The 20371-nt window shown below is 43.0% G+C and overlaps 4 protein-coding genes, 1 long non-coding RNA gene and 1 pseudogene across 8 annotated transcripts; 3 read left to right on the top strand and 3 right to left on the bottom strand.

Annotated features, from left to right (window-relative positions):
• Position 1: 1 nt before the first annotated feature.
• Positions 2-3979, top strand: LOC116200253 (UPF0481 protein At3g47200-like). Of its 3 annotated transcripts, none has more exons than XM_031531077.1 (4): positions 2-739; positions 1010-1849; positions 2293-2451; positions 2530-3979. In XM_031531077.1, the coding sequence occupies exons 1-3, from the start codon at positions 288-290 to the stop codon at positions 2327-2329; spliced, it is 1329 nt and encodes a 442-aa protein (XP_031386937.1). In that variant the 5' UTR covers positions 2-287; the 3' UTR covers positions 2330-2451; positions 2530-3979. The 3 variants fall into 3 exon arrangements, with proteins under 3 accessions (XP_031386937.1, XP_031386936.1, XP_031386935.1); XM_031531076.1 differs by having other exon boundaries at positions 3-739; positions 1010-1913; XM_031531075.1 differs by having other exon boundaries at positions 4-739; positions 1010-2451; positions 2530-2802.
• On the bottom strand, positions 3345-3914 carry LOC116200535 (annotated as a pseudogene).
• Positions 3980-4917: 938 nt separating the features above from the next.
• LOC116200258 lies at positions 4918-5710 on the bottom strand. The gene is made up of 2 exons (XR_004155701.1): positions 5648-5710; positions 4918-5533 (listed from the first exon to the last, which is right to left on the bottom strand). It is a non-coding gene; the product is annotated as an uncharacterized LOC116200258 (long non-coding RNA).
• Positions 5385-15135, top strand: LOC116200254 (UPF0481 protein At3g47200-like). Of its 2 annotated transcripts, none has more exons than XM_031531079.1 (3): positions 5385-5527; positions 13573-13795; positions 13925-15135. In XM_031531079.1, the coding sequence occupies exons 1-3, from the start codon at positions 5404-5406 to the stop codon at positions 14922-14924; spliced, it is 1347 nt and encodes a 448-aa protein (XP_031386939.1). In that variant the 5' UTR covers positions 5385-5403; the 3' UTR covers positions 14925-15135. The 2 variants fall into 2 exon arrangements, with proteins under 2 accessions (XP_031386939.1, XP_031386938.1); XM_031531078.1 differs by having other exon boundaries at positions 5385-5534; positions 13580-13795.
• A 2109-nt stretch (positions 15136-17244) lies between these two features.
• On the top strand, positions 17245-17821 carry LOC116200257 (stress-response A/B barrel domain-containing protein At5g22580-like). The gene is made up of 2 exons (XM_031531082.1): positions 17245-17422; positions 17502-17821. Exons 1-2 carry the CDS (start codon positions 17304-17306, stop codon positions 17701-17703), a joined length of 321 nt encoding a protein of 106 aa, XP_031386942.1. The 5' UTR covers positions 17245-17303; the 3' UTR covers positions 17704-17821.
• A 221-nt stretch (positions 17822-18042) lies between these two features.
• LOC116200255 (fructose-bisphosphate aldolase 1, cytoplasmic-like) lies at positions 18043-19745 on the bottom strand. Its single transcript, XM_031531080.1, has 2 exons — positions 19596-19745; positions 18043-19364 (listed from the first exon to the last, which is right to left on the bottom strand). The coding sequence occupies exons 1-2, from the start codon at positions 19621-19623 to the stop codon at positions 18313-18315; spliced, it is 1080 nt and encodes a 359-aa protein (XP_031386940.1). The 5' UTR covers positions 19624-19745; the 3' UTR covers positions 18043-18312.
• Between the last annotated feature and the right edge of the window lie 626 nt (positions 19746-20371).

Genomic DNA, 20371 nt, shown 5'->3' with positions numbered 1-20371 from the left:
CCGCAGCCCTGAAGTGTGGTCTTCCCCTTTGTCGACTTTATGTCCTGCTCTTGCCAGCCTTTATTTATTTATTATTATTATTATTTTATTTTTTGAGTTCTTACGATAATGATGATAACAGAAATCAACTCCCAAGTCAACGACCCAATGTCTGCAATCATGTTCCTGAATCATTCCAATTATTATTAGCCTCGGACTAAATCAACACAAGCAATTGCCGACGATCATCAACTCCACAGAGTATTCAGCTTAGAGTTCCAGCCCAGCAATCGCCCAGCACCAGAGTAATGCAGAACGGAGGAGAAAGTGGAGGAGGAGGAAATTCCACTCAGTCCAACCACCACAGCGTCCCCGTCGCCATCGACCCGGACCTCATATCGGAGCTCGAGAGCCAAATAAATGCCCCTCCAAAGCTGCTGAGCCAATTAGCAGGCCGGAGCTCGTGCTGCATCTTCCGTGTCCCGCAGAGCCTCGCCGAGATCAACCGGAAGGCCTACCAGCCCCAGATAGTGTCCATCGGCCCCTACCACCACGGCAACCCCAAGTTAAGAATGATCCAGGAGCACAAGGGCCGGTTCCTCAGCGACCTCCTCGCCCGCCCCAGAACCCCTCCTGGTAGCATCACTCTCTGTGACGTCCTCGATACCGTCTACCCCTTGAAGGAATCCATCCGGGAAAGCTACTCTGAGGCCCTTGATATCGATGACCGTAAACTTATCGAGATGATAGTCCTCGACGGGTACGTTGGAACAATGAAACAATGAACTCATATGTTATAGAGCTATATGATTCCACTTTTGTTTTCCATTTCCATTGAGTTTGATAGGATGAGATGATCATATATATATAACTATAGCATGAGTCACTAAAATAATATGCAAATATCCGCCATGTTTGTCTCAATGGAATTTGAGATTGAGTAACCAACCACTTGGTTTGCAATTGCGCTGATTGTGCTGATCCCGTGGCAATTCTGTTTCTATTGTAATTTCGTTTGTCTTTTGATCAGGTGCTTTATCATTGAGCTGTTCTGCAAGGTAGGGAGGCTTGGCCCTGCCGAAACCGATGACCCATTGTTCAAAATGGCATGGGTTCTGCCCTTTCTGATGCGGGATCTGCTCCGGCTTGAGAACCAGATCCCTTACCTTGTCCTCAAAGCCCTCTTTGATCGCTGCATTGGCAACTTTACCTGCACCAACACAAACACCACCAACAGCAGTAGCAGCATTGGGAACAACGGGGATGAGGGCGACCAAGATCGTCCCTCTTTAGCAAAACTTGCCCTCGTGTTTTTCAACTACATGGTCCAGCGCCCTGTGCAAGTGTTGGGGAAGTACTACGACTGTGAGGGAAAGCACCTCCTCGACTTGTTTCGACAGACTTACCTGCCACCGAAGCCGGAACTCCTAAGGCACCCAAGCAAGTTTCTCCAATTGATCCAGTCAGCGAGGAAGCTCCACCTTGCAGGGGTCGAGTTCAAACCGAAGAAGTCCGAAAGCTTCCTTGACATTGACTTCAAGAATGGCATCCTTGAGATTCCCGTTCTCACGATAGATGACTTCTCAAGCTCGTTGTTCCTCAATTTCGTGGCATATGAGCAGTGCTACAGCGACAGCTCCAAGTACATCACGACTTACGCGACCTTTATGGGGTGCCTCATCAACACCCCCAGCGATGCAGGGCTCCTTTGCGACCAGAAGGTCGTTGAGAACTACTTTGGTACCGACGATGAGGTCGCCCGGTTCTTCAACAACGTGGGAAAAGACGTTGTGTTCGACATACACCGGAGCTACCTCTCCAGGGTTTTCGAAGATGTGAATGAGTACCACCGGAACAATTGGCATGTAAGGTGGGCTGGGTTCAAGCACACTTACTTTGACACACCATGGTCATTCATCTCTGCCTTAGCCGCGGTAGTTCTTCTGCTTTTTACCCTGGTCCAATCCTTTTTCGCTGCCTATGCTTACTTTCGACCACCCAAGAACAATCACTGATTTCTACAGGTGAAGTTCTGAGTGGTTTGTTTTACTCTTTAGGCCACTCGAGATTGTGAATTTTGCAACTTCAGTATACTTCCCTTCAATTCTTGTATAATAACTACAGATAATGATTTGAGCCAATTGATCTCGACTTATCCCATGTTCTTGGGTAAATTCGAATGCACGGGCTTGTGTTTTCCCAAATTGTTGCTCGAGTTCAGGGGTAGGGAAGCTAGTTTTCAATTTCCGGTTATTCTTGAAACTTGATTGAGAAGGCAAATAGCACGATGACAGTATAAAATACGGGTTGCAGTGACTTGCTTCTGTATCCTTTACACACACATCACTGATCCATAGCGGACTACAAGCACGTGGCAATAGTCGAGTTCAAGGATGATGCAGCAGTGGATGAGATCTTGAATGGAATGGAGAAGCTCGTGTCCGAGATCGATTTTGTCAAATCCTTTGAATGGTGAGTCCTAATTATCCAAGTGCAACGGATATCCATGACAGTATCACAATTTCTTCCTAATTAAGGTTTTTTTGACAGGGAACAGGACACTGAAAGCCAAGACATCCTGAGACACGGCTTCACCCATGTCTTCCTAATGACATTCAAGGAGAAAGAAGACTTCAGCGCCTTCCTAAGCCATCCCATCATGTCAGGTTTTCTGCTAATTTCTCTGCTGCTATAAAGAAGATGGTCGTGCTCGACTTCCCTTCTGTTCTTGTAAAGGCACCAATAGCGTGACCAAATTCTTGCGAATAATCCCCATTGCATCTGTGTGCATATGCAATATATCTACCAGTATTGATTAGATCATTGACCTTTGCTTCTATTGGAAAAGGATCTAACTGTCATGCTAGGTTGGTGTCGATAATATGTTTAATCAGTTTAAAAGTATCTGTAGAAACTAGGAATGAGCTTCCAATTTTCCATAGTTGTCCTTCTAGAAAAACAAGGGAAGAAAAGAAAGGACTGCACTTCACGTAACTTGTCATAATCTAAGACATCGTAAAGTCCAATCCGACATGGTTCTTCTTATCCTTTACATTCCTCGGGAAAAAAGATAGATGAAAAGCCAGAGGCTGAAGAAATGGAGCCTATATGTTGATGTGTGCAAGTATTCAAGCCAATAAGCTCTGACACATGCTGGTGCCGTGTATCATATTATACATGTCTTGGTTAAACGGCTTCAAAGCCCAGAAGCCGCCAACAGTTTCGCGACCATGGAAAAAAATGTTCTTTACGATATATTTCTAAACTAAAACATTGGGAGTTTTTTTTTTTTTGAAGACAAAACAAATAGGAAAAGATCACAACTGATTCTTTTGATCAGAAGAACACATCTATGGAGCAACCTCATTTAGTAATCGTGGTCCTTCTCATGGAGGCTCTCGGAGGCACCCTCGGCTTTGTTGGCATTCCTCTGGTAGGTGCCAATTATGGCCTCGGAAGTCGGAATTGGCCTTGCACTGGGTGAGGAAGGCTTCCTGGGCCTTGCCAACGTTCTCCACCTTGCTTGCCCAGGCCCTGATGGTGCTCTGCTAAAGGGGCCGTCCACATGAGAACGATAGGGTCTGTGGCTTCCTCACACCCTGCAGGTTCACGGTCACCTGCTCCTATCTCTGGCCACCAGACAGGAATACCACAATAGGCACTGCTGCTGGTACGGACCTCTGCAGGGCCCTTGTGTGCTCAGCCACCTCCCCTGGCACTACTTTTGTGGCGTCGGTCTGTCGGAGCCCAGAATAACCTTGTTGGGCTTCAGGAGGTTGCTGCTGACTGTCTTGGAGCACGCTACCAGCACTCGCTTGGTGACATCTGCATCATTTTTCGATGCTGCGGGGGCTGTCCAGAGGTATCCCTGGCTCCACAATCGGCACAAGCCTGTTTGACTGGCAGATTACGGAGTGTAGTATAATAAGACGCATCCTTGCCCATGTACTAAGAAGTTTCACATTCAATCATCGTCAATGGGTCTTCCCATGCCTTGTTATTTCTCGTTTCCCGTTCTGTTTTCAAGGTCCATGGGCGACCATTGTGACCCAAAAAAGTTGATGTTATTTGTAATAATTTTTTGATTCTCATTGGTCCATTGACAAATATCTCAGGCTTTTCACACGGTACCACTCCATTCTCCCAGATGATAAATGCCTAGGGAGCGAGCCAGTGTCTAGTGGGCCGGTCCAATCTTGATGATGGGCAGCCATTTTTCGGTTACAAGGACGGTCAGCCATTTGATTCTTAGAAATAATAGCAGAATATTAATTCGGGAAATTCGAATGTCAACTTTTGTTTTTTGGAAAGCAATGTCAAGTGCCGAGGTACTTGTAATTGAATTGTTTATATCCTCGTGACTTAATTGTTCACTGGCAAGTTGTCCTTCCACTGTCTCTATTTTGGTTGATGTGTCAGTAGAAGCATCGGCTGAATATTAGCATTTTAGCAGCCCTCTCAGACTTGGGTTGAGAGTGCAATTGCTAATGGAAAAATGCTGAAATTTAATCACTGATTTTAGAATATGTTATAGGGTTTGCGAGATAATAATTTAAAACAGTTGAAATTAAAAAAAGATGATTGATTAAGTAGAATCCGTTTTTATAAACACCTAATTACATGCTAGAAAATATATAAAGTGCTTATGGAGAATTTTGCCAGATTAGCAGAGGATCGTACCTGGCAATCACCATTTCATATGGAGAGTATTGTAAAGAGCTTTAATAAGAAAACTATTCCAAGTAATAAAAAACATGTTTTGCAAACGCTATTGCTCTTTGGGGCCGAAAAGGCTAACCTGATGCTTCCAAGAGCGTTGCAAAAACTATCTTTGAGAAAGGATTCTCGGCACCTGAAAAAATGCGTCGACATATATCGACTTCAACCACTAAATATACCCCTAATTATCGATCATCGAACGAAATGTACATACTTGAGTACTAGAAAAACATTACAGTTTTCTCTAGCTGAGTTTAAGAGGAAATCAACATACCGAGTCTAATCACATGGACTATGACGGTTTGGACAGATGAAAGGATCAAGAAATGGTCCGCCTTATGAAAACAAAGAAAAATCTTCTCCAAAGAATCAAAAAAACAAAAGGAATCCAAAAGAGATAATTGACATTACTAGCAACAACCCGATGATTTCTCCCGTTTCTTCTGAGCATTTTCCTCTTCGATTTATCGTAGTCAATTCCAAGTCAATGATGCAGACATTGCACCAAATGTTCTTCTATTATATACCCCTCGACCTTGGATCAAATAATGCACTGGCAATTACATAAAACAAGAACAGTCCCGAAGAGGAGGAATCACCGGCGGCATAATAATGCAGTACGAAGGAAGAGGAGGAGGAGGAGGAGGAGCTTCTCCTGAGTCTCGACCCCGGAGCTTCTCCATCACCATCGGCCCGGAGCGCTTAATGGAGCTCGAGGGACGAATGAAGGAACCGCCGAAGCAGTTAAGCCAATCAGCAGGTCGAAGGTCGTGCTGCATCTTCCGGGTCCCGCAGAGCCTTGCTGAGATCAACGAGAAGGCCTACCAGCCACACACTGCTAGTTTCACGGGGCGCAACGGAAGCGAAAAAGGAACAGAAATTCAAAATTTCCTACCCGTGAAACTAATCCCAAGACCTACTAGAAAAATAAGAGTAAATAAAAGCGTACCTGGAATATTTAATATAGTCGACCGAGCGTCCCACGCGTGACGCCTCTACCGGTATCCACACCGACTTTGTCGACGAGTCTTCGAGATCGGCGGTGCTAGCGACCAACACTCGAAAGAAACACCGATGCAACACCCGAAATTTTTAGACTAATGGACCAATTTGAGTTTGAACAATTCAACCCAAATTATATTAATATAAACTTATATGCATACACATATCATATATGTATATAAATATGTCTGCACGTATATATATATATATATGCATACACATTATACATATAAAGCATACACACACACTTTTTTGAATCCATCTCTTCTACTGCTTTTATAAGCAAATGGGGAGACAATTTCTTTTCCCATGACCGATGTGGGATGAAGGGAAATTAGTGTCCCCAAGTGACATGTGTCCATACACATGTCCATCCAAACAAAAGCCATGTGTCACCATATTAATTGTGCATCAATTTGGTCCATTTAATCTAATAAATCGAGTCTAATTAATCGACAAATTTAATCTCATTAAATATCCGATTAATCGGTCACACCATAAATCATCTAATCTCAATTAGACGTTTTTATTATTCCAAAATATCTCGTCAATTTAGTCGTAGTGTGTGACCCTGTAGGTTCCCAATTACGTTGACAGTAATATCGAAATCTCTATTTCAATATTACAAACAATGAGCGGCATCTAGCAATGCATCACTATTACTCAAGTAATCGGAAAGTCAATTTCTCGACGAACCTTGTGACCTACGTTACCATGTAATATAATCCATTTGTCCTCTATATCTCTATTGAGCCCAAGGCATGGTCGATGACATCCTTGTATGGCTCAATATCTCTTTTTCTTAGTTTACCGGGTAAGTCTATCAGAACAAATGAGCTCGATATCGTTATATCGACTCATTTGGGTATGCATACACTTTTAGACTTAACCACCAAGTGGCCGTGAGATATCGCTCCCGTTTCGTAGGAGGGACAAATCCTATCTTGGTTACTCACATTCCTCTCCATGCTCTGTGATATACCCAATAACTGTCTTTATAACCAGCCTGTTACGGTAGCGTTTGACAGTATCAAAGTATATGACATTACATGTAGGAATCCATGGTGACCTCAAGTCAAAGGACCATTACACTATAGTCACTTTGAGATATGCTAATGACAATCACGTAACAAACCATGTAGCAATCTCATGGCGGGTCAGTCCAATACACATTACTCTTAATGTATACATGTGGTGTGATTTGATATCTCCATATCCATGACCTATGAGATTTGGTCATCAATCAACACTCACACTAGTCTAACCGTATTACCGTTGTCCTAATTAACGATAATACTTTGACTATGGACATTTAGGAATAATGTTCAGTAATTATAGGATCTCACAATCAAGTCACACTTGATGCCTATTGAACCTACTATTCCAAGGACATTATTGTGTAAAATCATATTTAGCGCAATCTACACAATAACAGATATGCCTCGTTTTATAATGAAATAGATATCATATTACAAAACTGATTATAGATTGCCTCTAGGGCATACACCAATTCCCAACAATCTCCCACTTGCACTAGAGCCAATCTGGCACATGTCTTATGCCAATAGATCTAGTGTGAGCCTCGTGCTTGCGCTGCACAAGAGGCTTCGTAAGTGGATCTGCGAGATTCTCATCTGTTGGTATTCTGCATATCTTCACATCTCCTCTGTCGATGATCTCGCGAATGAGATGGAAGCGCCTGAGTATATGTTTGGATCGCTGGTGAGACCTGGGTTCCTTAGCTTGCGCAATGGCTCCATTGTTGTCACAATAGAGATCCACTGGGTCTGCGATGCTAGGAACCACAACAAGTTCTGTCACGAACTTCTTGATCCAAACAGCCTCTTTTGCAGCGTTAGAGGCAGCAATATACTCGGCCTCTGTGGTAGAATCGGCTACTGTCTCCTGTTTGGAACTCTTCCAACTCACAGCACCTCCATTCAGGCAGAACACATACCCTGACTGCGATCTACTGTCGTCCTTATCGGTCTGGAAGCTAGCATCGGTGTAACCTCTTACAACGAGCTCTTCTTCGCCTCCATATACCAAAAACATCTCCTTAGTCCTTCGTAAGTACTTAAGGATGTTCTTTACTGCAATCCAGTGTCTTTCACCTGGATCTGATTGGTATCGACTCGTCATACTCAAAGCATACGAGACATCTGATCGAGTGCATAACATAGCATACATGATGGATCCAATAGCTGACGCATATGGAATCCTATTCATGCGGTCCCTCTCCTCTCGAGTAGAAGGACTCTGAGCCTTCGAAAGGCTTATGCCATGTAACATAGGCAGCGACCCTTTCTTAGAATCCTGCATGCTAAAGCGCCGAAGCACTTTATCTATGTATGCACTCTGACTTAGGCCAAGCAGTCTCTTGGATCTATCTCTATAGATCCTAATACCTAGCACGTAGGTAGCTTCGCCTAAGTCCTTCATAGAGAAACACCTTCCCAACCAAGTCTTCACAGACTGTAGGGAAGGAATGTCATTCCCAATCAGAAGTATGTCGTCTACATACAACACCAGGAAGATTACTACGCTCCCACTAACCTTCTTGTAAACACAGGGTTCATCTTCATTCTTGATGAAACCAAACTCTTTGATTGCATCATCAAAACGAAGATTCCAGCTCCTAGAAGCTTGCTTCAGTCCATAAATAGACCGTTGTAGCTTACAAACCTTTCCGGCACAATGTGGATCGACAAAACCCTCAGGTTGTGTCATAAACACATCTTCGAGGAGCTTCCCGTTCAGGAAAGCAGTTTTGACATCCATTTGCCAGATCTCATAATCATAATAAGCTGCAATTGCAAGCAAGATCCTGATGGATTTAAGCATAGCTACTGGGGAAAAGGTTTCGTCATAGTCAACACCATGAACTTGTCTGAAACCTTTTGCCACAAGTCGGCCCTTAAAGGTAATCACATTACCGTCCATGTCAGTCTTCTTCTTGAAGACCCACTTACACCCAATGGGTTTTGCCCCTTCAGGTGGATCAACCAAAGTCCATACTTGGTTAGTGTACATGGACTCCATCTCAGATCTCATGGCCTCCAGCCATTTCTCAGAGTCTGGGCCTATTACGGCTTCCGCATAGGTTGTAGGCTCATCATTATCTATGAGCAATACGTCATTGTCTTGAGTCACGAGAAATCCATATCTCTCGGGCTCATGACGTATCCTACTAGACCTACGAGGCTCCTGTGTCACCTGTGTAGAAGATTGTGCCACAACAACTTGTGGTACTTGTTCTGAAACATCGCCCGTCGATTGGTCAATGTCATTTTGTGGTAGAACTTCCCCAAGTTCTAATTTCCTCCCACTAGTTCCTTTGGAGAGAAACTCTTTCTCAAGGAATACCGCAGTTCGAGCGACAAACACTTTGCCCTCGATGGGATTATAGAAATAGTATCCTCGAGTTTCCTTAGGATACCCCACGAAGTAACATTTGTCCGATTTAGGGCCAAGCTTATCCGAAGACAATCTCTTCACATAAGCTTCGCAACCCCATATCTTTAGAAAAGACATCTTGGGACGTTTCCCATACCACATCTCATATGGTGTCCTTTCAACTGATTTCGACGAAGCATTGTTTAATATGAGAGCAGCTGTCTGTAGAGCATATCCCCAAAAGGAGTCAGGTAAGTTTGCATGACTCATCAAAGATCGAACCATATCTAATAAAGTTCGATTCCTCCTCTCAGCTACACCATTCCATTGTGGTGTTCCAGGTGGAGTCAGTTGAGATAAAATCCCACACTGTTTAAGATAGTCAGCGAACTCATAGCTCAAATATTCACCTCCTCGATCTGATCGAAGAACTTTAATGCTCTTACCCAACTGATTCTCCACTTCATTCTTAAATTCTTTGAACTTTTCAAAGGATTCAGATTTGTGTTTCATCAAAAACACATATCCAAATCTACTGAAATCATCAGTAAATGTAATGAAGTAGAGATACCCACCTCTAGCAAGCTTGTTCACTGGTCCACATACATCGGTATGTATGAGAGCCAAAAGATCACTAGCTCGCTCACCTTTTCCGGTAAAAGGGGCCTTAGTCATTTTCCCCATTAAGCAAGGTTCGCATGTCTCGATCGATTCTAAATCAAACGAGTCCAGTAATCCATCCTTATGGAGTCTAGAGACGCGATTCTCGCTAATATGGCCTAAACGACAATGCCAGAGGTAAGTCGGGTTCGAATCATTAGATTTGAGCCGTTTGGTTTCCACATTATAAATAGGCGTATCTAGATCAAGAACATACAGACCATTACTTAAATGTGCACTGCCATAATATACATCATTCATGTACATAGAACAACACTTGTTCTTTATAGTGAAACAAAATCCCTTCTTGTCCAAACAAGAAACAGATATTATGTTTCTACTAATAGCAGGTACATAATAACAGTCGTTAAGATCTAATACAAGCCCAGTAGGTAAAACTAGGTGATAAGTTCCTACAGTTAATGTAGCAACTCTTGCTCCATTTCCAACTCGTAGGTCCACCTCGCCCTTTGTCAACGATCTACTGTCCTTTAGGTCCTGCATATTTCCACAAATATGAGCACCACATCCGGTATCTAATACCCAAGATGTAGAAGTAGTAGATACATTAATCTCTATAACATGGATACCTGAAGTGGAAGTCTCACTTCCCTTCTTCTTCTTCAACTCTTCCAGGTATATCTTACAATTCCGCTTCCAATGTCCAGTGTTGCCACAATGGAAGCAGTAATCATTCTTCGCCACCTTGGCTTTAGGCTTCAACGCACCCAAGTCAAAATTGGATGCACCTTTAGCCTTCTTGCCTTTACTCTTGCTCTTGCCCTTTCTTTTGGTCCCTTGGACCATTAGAACGGATGTCCCCTTGCTGATATCATGCTCAGCTGTTCTCAACATGCTAAGCAGTTCAGGCAATGGTTTATTGTAGTCATTCATATTATAGCTCATAATGAACTGACTATAACTGCTGGGCAGCGACTGTAGGACTAAATCTGTGACCAACTCTTGACCAAGAGGAAATCCCAGTCTTCCCAGAGTCTCAACGTACCCAATCATCTTGAGTACATGAAGACCACCGGGCTACCCTCAGTCAACCTTGCCTGAAAAAGTGCTTTAGAGATCTCGAATCTCTCATGTCGGGCCTGCTCTTGATAGAGCTGCCTGAGATGCACGATCATATCGTACGCCTTCATGTTCTCGTGTTGCTTCTGAAGCTCCGAGTCCATGGTGACTAACATGAGACATCCGACGTTTACGGCATCATCATGATGCTTACTATAAGCATCTTTCTCAGCTTGGGGGGCATCGTCAGGCGGTGGCGCAAGAAGAGGTTGCTCTAAGACATATAGCTTCTTTTCTTGGGTGAGAACAATTCTCAAGTTTCGATACCAACCAAGGAAATTATTCCCTGACAGTTTGTCCTTATCAAGGACGGATCGCAAACAGAAAGTACTAGAAGTGCTCCCTGCCATGGTAACTACCATAGAAATATACAAAATAAGTATTATGACACAACAATATTTAATGAGGACTTTATAAATATTGCTCCCACTATTTATATCAAATCAATGACCCTCAACATTGATTCAGAGAATATCATTCTCATAGTAGCTCAAGATCCATATCTCACCAAGCTCTGAGTCAGCGAGGGCTGATTCACCAAGAACTGGCTATTTAGGTAGGGAACTCACTTTCCCAATTGCATCACATGCAACTCTTGATTAGTTGAGTGAATAACTCCTTATTCAAATTTATCTTATAGATCGATGCCCAACTACATGCCTCTGAACTCCTAATCTTATTAGGCTTGCTCAGTTAAGTCCGACCCACTGGTAAACACAACGTCTTACTAGGATAGATAAGGGCATCCTGCGAAGGCAAGGTCTACACACTCATCGATCTTGGTCTTGACGAGCGTTACACGGTGGAAGGATATGGATTTAATATTTTGAGGGATTTGATTAACATTTAATCGATCTCACTATACACTATTATGTAACTATTACATAATAGTCCACACGTATAACTATTATACTAACACAACTAGGACATAGTCCATGTCTAACAGTCATGCACCGCAAATATCAAACATAATCATACCAGTACCAAGCATAAAATCATATTTTATGCTATTATCTACTCAGATTCTAACTAGCTAGGCTCTGATACCAATTGCTAGTTTCACGGGGCGCAACGGAAGCGAAAAAGGAACAGAAATTCAAAATTTCCTACCCGTGAAACTAATCCCAAGACCTACTAGAAAAATAAGAGTAAATAAAAGCGTACCTGGAATATTTAATATAGTCGACCGAGCGTCCCACGCGTGACGCCTCTACCGGTATCCACACCGACTTTGTCGACGAGTCTTCGAGATCGGCGGTGCTAGCGACCAACACTCGAAAGAAACACCGATGCAACACCCGAAATTTTTAGACTAATGGACCAATTTGAGTTTGAACAATTCAACCCAAATTATATTAATATAAACTTATATGCATACACATATCATATATGTATATAAATATGTCTGCACGTATATATATATATATATATGCATACACATTATACATATAAAGCATACACACACACTTTTTTGAATCCATCTCTTCTACTGCTTTTATAAGCAAATGGGGAGACAATTTCTTTTCCCATGACCGATGTGGGATGAAGGGAAATTAGTGTCCCCAAGTGACATGTGTCCATACACATGTCCATCCAAACAAAAGCCATGTGTCACCATATTAATTGTGCATCAATTTGGTCCATTTAATCTAATAAATCGAGTCTAATTAATCGACAAATTTAATCTCATTAAATATCCGATTAATCGGTCACACCATAAATCATCTAATCTCAATTAGACGTTTTTATTATTCCAAAATATCTCGTCAATTTAGTCGTAGTGTGTGACCCTGTAGGTTCCCAATTACGTTGACAGTAATATCGAAATCTCTATTTCAATATTACAAACAATGAGCGGCATCTAGCAATGCATCACTATTACTCAAGTAATCGGAAAGTCAATTTCTCGACGAACCTTGTGACCTACGTTACCATGTAATATAATCCATTTGTCCTCTATATCTCTATTGAGCCCAAGGCATGGTCGATGACATCCTTGTATGGCTCAATATCTCTTTTTCTTAGTTTACCGGGTAAGTCTATCAGAACAAATGAGCTCGATATCGTTATATCGACTCATTTGGGTATGCATACACTTTTAGACTTAACCACCAAGTGGCCGTGAGATATCGCTCCCGTTTCGTAGGAGGGACAAATCCTATCTTGGTTACTCACATTCCTCTCCATGCTCTGTGATATACCCAATAACTGTCTTTATAACCAGCCTGTTACGGTAGCGTTTGACAGTATCAAAGTATATGACATTACATGTAGGAATCCATGGTGACCTCAAGTCAAAGGACCATTACACTATAGTCACTTTGAGATATGCTAATGACAATCACGTAACAAACCATGTAGCAATCTCATGGCGGGTCAGTCCAATACACATTACTCTTAATGTATACATGTGGTGTGATTTGATATCTCCATATCCATGACCTATGAGATTTGGTCATCAATCAACACTCACACTAGTCTAACCGTATTACCGTTGTCCTAATTAACGATAATACTTTGACTATGGACATTTAGGAATAATGTTCAGTAATTATAGGATCTCACAATCAAGTCACACTTGATGCCTATTGAACCTACTATTCCAAGGACATTATTGTGTAAAATCATATTTAGCGCAATCTACACAATAACAGATATGCCTCGTTTTATAATGAAATAGATATCATATTACAAAACTGATTATAGATTGCCTCTAGGGCATACACCAATTCCCAACACACACAACGTCCATCGGCCCCTACCACCACGGCAACCCCAAGTTCAACATGATCGAGGAGCATAAGTGGCGGTTCCTTGATGACCTCCTTCGTTTTAACGGGACCCACCCCCTTGAACTCTTCAAGACCGTCTCACGCATGGAGGAATCCATCCGGGAAAGCTATTCTGAGTATCTCAACTACGACAGTTATGAACTCGTCGAGATGATGGTTGTTGACGGGTACGTTGGTACAATGAAAAAAAATACTTAGCTTATAATGCCCTAGAACTGTATTTCTATTTCCGTCGGTTACGATAGAATCTTGTGATCAATAACATATATACTATGTTGTCGATTCCCTTAAATCAGGTGCTTTATCATCGCGTTGTTCTGCGAGGTAGAGGGCGTTATCCCTCCCCGCCAGGATGATCCGCTGTTCAAGATGACATGGGTCCTCCCATTCCTAATGCGAGACCTACTCCTGCTCGAGAACCAGATCCCTTACTCTGTTCTTGAAGCCCTCTATGAGCTCTGCATTGGGAAATTGAGCACCAACACGAACAATCCCAACAGCAGAAACAGTAGCAGCAGCAGCAACAACCAGAATGACGGCAACTGCAATCATCCCTCCCTAGCAAGACTTGCCCTCAGCTTCTTCGACAAAATGGCCCTGCGCCGTCCCGATGTATTGAAGAAGTACTACGACCACAAGCAGGGAGTGAAGCACCTACTCGACTTATTTCGAGATACTTACCTTCCCCCAACCCAGGAAGTCACTAGCCGCAACTGCAAGAGCGAGTACCAGCAATTAATCCAGTGCTCGAGGAAGCTTCATCTTGCTGGGGTCAAGTTTAAGCTAAGGCGGTCTGAGTCGTCTGACAGCTTCCTTGACATTAAATTCAAGAATGGCGGGCTCGAGATTCCTAAATTCACGATTGATGACTTATCAAGCTCGTTGTTCCTCAACTTTGTCGCTTATGAGCAGTGTTATAGCAACTGCACGAAGCACATGACCTCCTACGCAACCTTCATGGGGTGCCTTATTAGCAACCCAAGCGATGCCGGGTTCCTCTGTGACCGTAAGATAGTGGAGAATTACTTCGGGACGGACGACGAGGTTGCCCGGTTCTTCAACAAAGTGGGGAAGGACGTTGTGTTTGACATAGACCAGAGTTACCTGTCTGAGGTTTTCGAGGATGTGAACGAGTACTGCCAGAATGATTGGAAGGTGGGGTGGGCTGAATTCAAGCATACTTACTTCGGAACACGATGGTCCTTCATCTCAGCCTTAGCAGCGGTAGTTCTTCTGGTTCTCACCATGATCCAGTCCTTTTTTGCTGCCTATGCGTACTTTTGGCCTCCCAAGTAGTTGACGTCTACAGATGCTTTCATTTGGATGCTGGATTTGTATGTTTAGCAGTGTGTTGTTTCTGTTAGTGTGAAAACACAGTCGTAAGCGTAATATATTTGCTTTCTAGGCTACTGTAGTTTGTGAACTTTGAGAGCTTCCGAAATGATTCGGACCTCAAGCTCTCGGTAACAACACGAGATAATGAATCCACCTTGAGAATTATACCCGATTTCTAGCTCTTTAAGGAGTAATTAAATTCAGATACGCATACATTTTATCTTTTCTCCTGAGTGGTAGGAAAGCTAATTTTTCTATTTCGGGTTATTCTCGGATCTCATTTTGCACATATAAAAGGCGAGGGGCGGCACGCAGATTCTTCGGAGATTATTTGGGATGATGCAGAAGGTCAGTGAAATACCTTTTCATGAGCACAGGCCCATCACATGGAGGAGACATGGAGAAGAAAAAGTTGAGCAATCAAATAATAGCATTTTCTGCTACTTTATAATTGAGTGCTTGGTTGCTTTTGGCTAACAAGGTAAAGTATATACGGAAGAGGGGAAATGAAACATTTTAATCAGCAAATATAATTAGCATAGAGATGGAACTTTCGAATTGATCAGTGAGAACGGGGGGACTAGCTCCATCATTTGATCTTATAATGTTAAGCCGTGAACTTAATGGCCAGCCAATGGTTCAACTAGGACCTGTTTCTTGGTCGACCCCGAACATGACTGGATAGTCGTGGCACTGCTCATGTTTTCTACCAAGTCCAACGCGGGTAAATATTAGCCAAATTGATTTGTAAATAAAAGAACACACTTTTTGGGTTTGGTTCGTGCTTGTTTCCAGTTTTGTAAGAGTTCAATTTGATTCGGATTTAGCTGAATGACATTCCGGTTAAGTTTTATTTTCTATGCCAAGTCCGGACAGCATCTGAAATATCCTTAAGATCTGAACTTAAATAACCGCTCTCGATCATCCTTTTCGATTATGGGTTTTCAGCATTTTCGCTCATCAGAAGTCCTAGGGATTAACAAGAACGAGAAATTCTACTTGAACTGAAGTGCAGGGGCAAACATTTTGGTCGGGTTTTGACTAAACGTTCGAACAATGAGTTGCAACCTCTTTGCTTTTGTTGAGAGATATTTGTCCCACACAGAAAAATTCAAGAGAAAATCACAAATTTATAAGAAATTGGGTGCCGCAGCCATTCAGTCGAAGCTTTTGGGTTGTAGATAGACCCAAGGAGTCCAAGTTACGTGTATGCCCACTCATGTGCGAATGAGCATCAACACCACGCCATGATCAGTGTGTCCGAGAGCTGTGTACCAACACCGCGCCATGATCAGAGAGTAGCCAAAAGAGCGCTTGTATGTGAGAGCGGGTGTTGAGAATTATAAATTCCACATGGAAAAAATGAAAAAAATACCTATGGGTTTATATGAAGTTTTAGAACCACCACTTATCAGCTTGAGCTTTTAAGTGGAAATGAGCCCGAACTCGTATGAGCCCAATGGATTTTTAATATGGTATCAGAGGGCCGTATGAGCCCAATGGATTTTTAAGCTGGTATCAGAGGGAGTTATGCTTTCGTACACTTGTATGTGGGTTCACACCACACCAAGTCTAGTCTCCGGCCAGTCAAAGTGCACCTCATCTTAGTTCGATCCAACTGTGGCCTCATTGTCAATTATTCCCCCTCCTTCTCTCACTCGAGGTGCAAGACGAAGTCCACCATGCGGTTTAAGTGCCGAGCACGAAAGTCCAGTCCCAGTTCGTATTCAATTCATGAAGGCGTTTAAAAGAGATTGTGTGCTACAAATAATTAGTTTGAACTTTGGGCAGTAGATAGACCAAAAAACTTATAGGCCAAGCGGGTACTTTTTAGATTTGATGCCTCTTTCATGAATTGACCCGCCAAAGATTAACTTTTATCCTTTTGGGAATTGGTGAGACTATTTGTTCCACGCATAAAAATTCAAGTAAAAACTACAAGTTTATAACCTGAGAAGGGGGTGTTGAGTGATATTTATCCCACACGAAAAAATTCAAGAGAAAATCACAAATTTATAAGAGATTGAGTGTTACAACAAATTAGTTCGAACTTTTGAATTATAGATAGACCTAATAGCTTATAGGAAAAGCAGGTATTTTTCAGCTTTGATGCCTTTTTCATGAATTGACCCGTCAAAGCTTAACTTTTTCTCTTTTGGGAGTTGGAGAGACTTTTTCTTGGTGGCAAACAGCGCAAGTGCTGAAAGGCGGGTATTGGTCCAGGGCCTTGCCACCGGACAGATAGACTCCGGAAAATTGATTGAGAAGGCAAATTGCACAGTATAAATTACGGGTTGTGGCGACTTGCTTCTGTATCCTTTACCCACACTTTACTGATCCATGGGGGACTACAAGCACCTGGCAATAGTCGAGTTCAAGGATAATGCAGCTGTGGATGAGATATTGAAGGGAATGGAGAAGCTTGTGTCCGAGATCGATTATGTCAAAACCTTTGAATGGTCAGTCCTAATTATCCCAATGGTTCGGATAATCCATGACAGAATCATAACTTTTTCCTAATAAGGTATTCTTTGACAGGGGACAGGACCCTGAAGGCCAAGATATTCTGAGACAGGGCTTCACCCATGTCTTCTTAATGACATTTAGGGACAAAGAAGACTGCAGTGCCTTCCTTAGCCATCCCAGTCATGTCGGGTTTTCTGCTACTTTCTCTGCTGCTATAAAAAAGATAGTCGTGCTCGACTTCCCTTCTGCTCTTGTGAAGGCACAAGCAGAGTGACCTGATTATTGCGAATAATCCTTGTTGTGTCTGTGTGCCTGTGGAACATTTCCTTTTAGTGTTGTTTCGATTTTGGACCTTTGCTTCCATTGAATAAGGATGTAGTTTTTTCATGCTAGATTGATGTCGATAACATGTCTAATCGGTCTAAAAGTGTCTATAATAATTACAAAAGCATTTCCCATTTTCCATGGCCGTCCTTTTGGAAAAAGGACGAACCGAAGGAACGGCCCTTAACATTACTTGTCATAATCAAAGACATCTTGTAAAATCCAGTCCAACGCGATTCTGCTTATCCTTCACATTCCTCAGGAAAAAGATAGATGAAAAACCGGAGGCTAAAGAAAATGGAGCCAATTTTGTGATGTAAGTATTCAAGCCAATAATCTCAGATACATGCTGGTGCTGTGCCCCATAATATACATGTTTTCATTAAACGGCTTCAAAGCCCCGAAGCTGCCAACAGTTTCGGAACCGACGAAAAACCGTTCTTTATGATATATTTCTAAACTAAAATATTGGGAAATTTTTTTACTGAAGGCGAAACAAATTGGAAAAAGAACGAATGATTCTTTTGATCAGCAGACCACGTCAATGGAGAAATCTCATTTAGTACTTGTAGTCCTTCTCATGGAGGCTCTCCGAGGCACCCTCGGCTTTGCCTGCATCCCCTTTGTAGGTGCCGAGCGTGGCCTCGGAATTGGCCTTGCACCGGGCGAGGAAGGTTTCCTGGGCCTTGCCGATGTTCTCTGCCTTGCCTGCCCAGGCCCTGATGGTGCTCTGCTGGAGGGCCCGCCCGTATGAGAAGGAGAGGCTCCACGGCTTCTTCACACCCTGCAGCTTGTTCATCGCATTCAGGTTCATGGTCGCCTCCTCCTCGCTCTGCCCCCCTGACAGGAACACTACTGCAGGGACTGCTGCCGGTACTGTCCTCTGCAGGGCCCTCACTGTGTGCTCAGCCACCACCTCAGGCGCGACTTTCTCAGCGTCGGAGCCAGGGGTAACCATGTTGGGCTTCAGGAGTGTCCCCTCAAGGAGAACTTTATTGTCATTAAGAGCCTTGTAGCACGCTGCCAGTACTTGCTCGGTGACTTCCGCGCATTTCTCGATGCTGTGGGGCCCGTCCACGAGTATCTCTGGCTCCACAATCGGCACCAGCCCGTTCTCCTGGCAGATGATCGCATAGCGAGCGAGCCCGTGTGCATTCTCATCGATCGCGAGCTGTGATGGCTCATTGGGTCCGATCTTGAGGACAGCCCGCCACTTGGCAAAGCGGGCTCCTGCCTCATAGTACTGCTTGCACCGAGCTGCAAGCCCGTCAAGGCCCTGTGTGGCAGTCTCGCCATTGGTTCCAGGGATATCTACGGTGCCCTTGTCAACCTTGATCCCAGGGAGGACGCCACCCTCCTTGAGGACATCAACGAAGGCCTTGCCATCAGAGGTCTTCTGATAGAGGGTCTCCTCGAAGAGGATGGTGCCGCTGAGGTATTGGAGGGCACCCGGAGTGCAGAAGAGGAGCTGCCGTAGCACTTGTCGGTTCGACTCGTTGTTCTCCACATTAATGCTCGCCAACCGCTTTCCTATCGTGCCTGTCGACTCATCCGCAGCCAAAATACCCTTCCCCGGTGTCCCAATGTATGCCGCGTTCTTAATAAGCTCATCTGCCAAAAACCAGAAACCCAATGTCAATGTAACATCCGGGTTGTAAACAGGAAAATCCCGGGATGAACCTACTTACTGAACGTCATTTTCAACATGTTAATCATAACTCAGGATCGTACTCCAATTAGCCTAGCAATAATGCCATAACAATCGAGGAAACAAGGCGAGCTATACAAAAAAGAAAACACGGAAAAGAAACGGCAAAAGACGGGAATTAAGGATGTCATTACCATGATACTTTCCCTTGTAGCAAGACATGATTAGCTCTGGATTTTAGACAATAGGAAGAGTGTGTTTGTATTGGAAACGGATGTAGTGAAGAGGAGAAGACTAATGTTTGTGTATAAATACGTATGGGATGCGATAAGAATGGCGGGAAAATGTGGAAGAAAGGGCTGGGCTGAAAAAGTGGGTTACTGCCCTTAGGACCATCGATGCGTTTCTTTCCAATTAAAGTAAAAAAAAAAAAATGCCCAGGGGGAATGTGTTGAATGGCTCCAAGGAAATTGATATTATTAGACTCCAACTTTGAATCGTTCTTTGTCATTGAGAATTAGATCATGCATTTACTAAAGAAGAACGACAACCTAATTTTATGTCGGGATTGAATTATTGATGGATCTTCAAATTCAATTGATCTGTGTTAAGTTCGTTGATTCATAGTTCAACATTATTTTTTCCTTAAACAAAATTTTGAGTTTGGATCTTGCGGAAAATCCACTTTAAGGAGAGATTTACCCCCTAGTGGGCTAACCCAGTTCGAGTACGTACGTATTAATCAGGGTCCATTGGACTCCAAATACTAGGTGCTGCCCATCCAAAAAAAAGTTCGTTGATTCATGAAATGATCCTAGAGGGTCAAAGACAGATAATAAGTATGGCACAAATAGAAAGGAAAATGGTCATCCAAAGAATGAATTGGAACGAAATGTTTATATTCTATTGCTTATTATAAAATAAAACGGTTGGAAATAAGTATGGGTTCAGATAATTCTAATCTTCCTTG

The sequence above is a fragment of the Punica granatum genome, chromosome 3 (genome assembly GCF_007655135.1).
Source record: "Punica granatum isolate Tunisia-2019 chromosome 3, ASM765513v2, whole genome shotgun sequence".
NCBI lineage: Eukaryota > Viridiplantae > Streptophyta > Magnoliopsida > Myrtales > Lythraceae > Punica > Punica granatum.
Note: the sequence above shows the minus strand (reverse complement) of the source record. Positions and strands in the feature narration are given on the sequence as shown.

Bases quoted from the DNA above. Each gene is read 5' to 3' on its own strand.
- LOC116200253 (XM_031531075.1), top strand. From the start codon at position 288: ATGCAGAACGGAGGAGAAAGTGGAGGAGGAGGAAATTCCACTCAGTCC. The intron at 740-1,009 runs GTACGTTGGAAC...TCTTTTGATCAG, and splicing joins GAGATGATAGTCCTCGACGG to GTGCTTTATCATTGAGCTGT.
- LOC116200254 (XM_031531079.1), top strand. From the start codon at position 5,404: ATGGAGCTCGAGGGACGAATGAAGGAACCGCCGAAGCAGTTAAGCCAA. The intron at 5,528-13,572 runs CACACACTGCTA...ACCAATTCCCAA, and splicing joins CAACGAGAAGGCCTACCAGC to CACACACAACGTCCATCGGC. The intron at 13,796-13,924 runs GTACGTTGGTAC...CCCTTAAATCAG, and splicing joins GAGATGATGGTTGTTGACGG to GTGCTTTATCATCGCGTTGT.
- LOC116200257 (XM_031531082.1), top strand. From the start codon at position 17,304: ATGGGGGACTACAAGCACCTGGCAATAGTCGAGTTCAAGGATAATGCA. The intron at 17,423-17,501 runs GTCAGTCCTAAT...ATTCTTTGACAG, and splicing joins TATGTCAAAACCTTTGAATG to GGGACAGGACCCTGAAGGCC.
- LOC116200255 (XM_031531080.1), bottom strand. From the start codon at position 19,623: ATGTCTTGCTACAAGGGAAAGTATCATG. The intron at 19,365-19,595 runs GTAATGACATCC...GGTTTTTGGCAG, and splicing joins CTACAAGGGAAAGTATCATG to ATGAGCTTATTAAGAACGCG.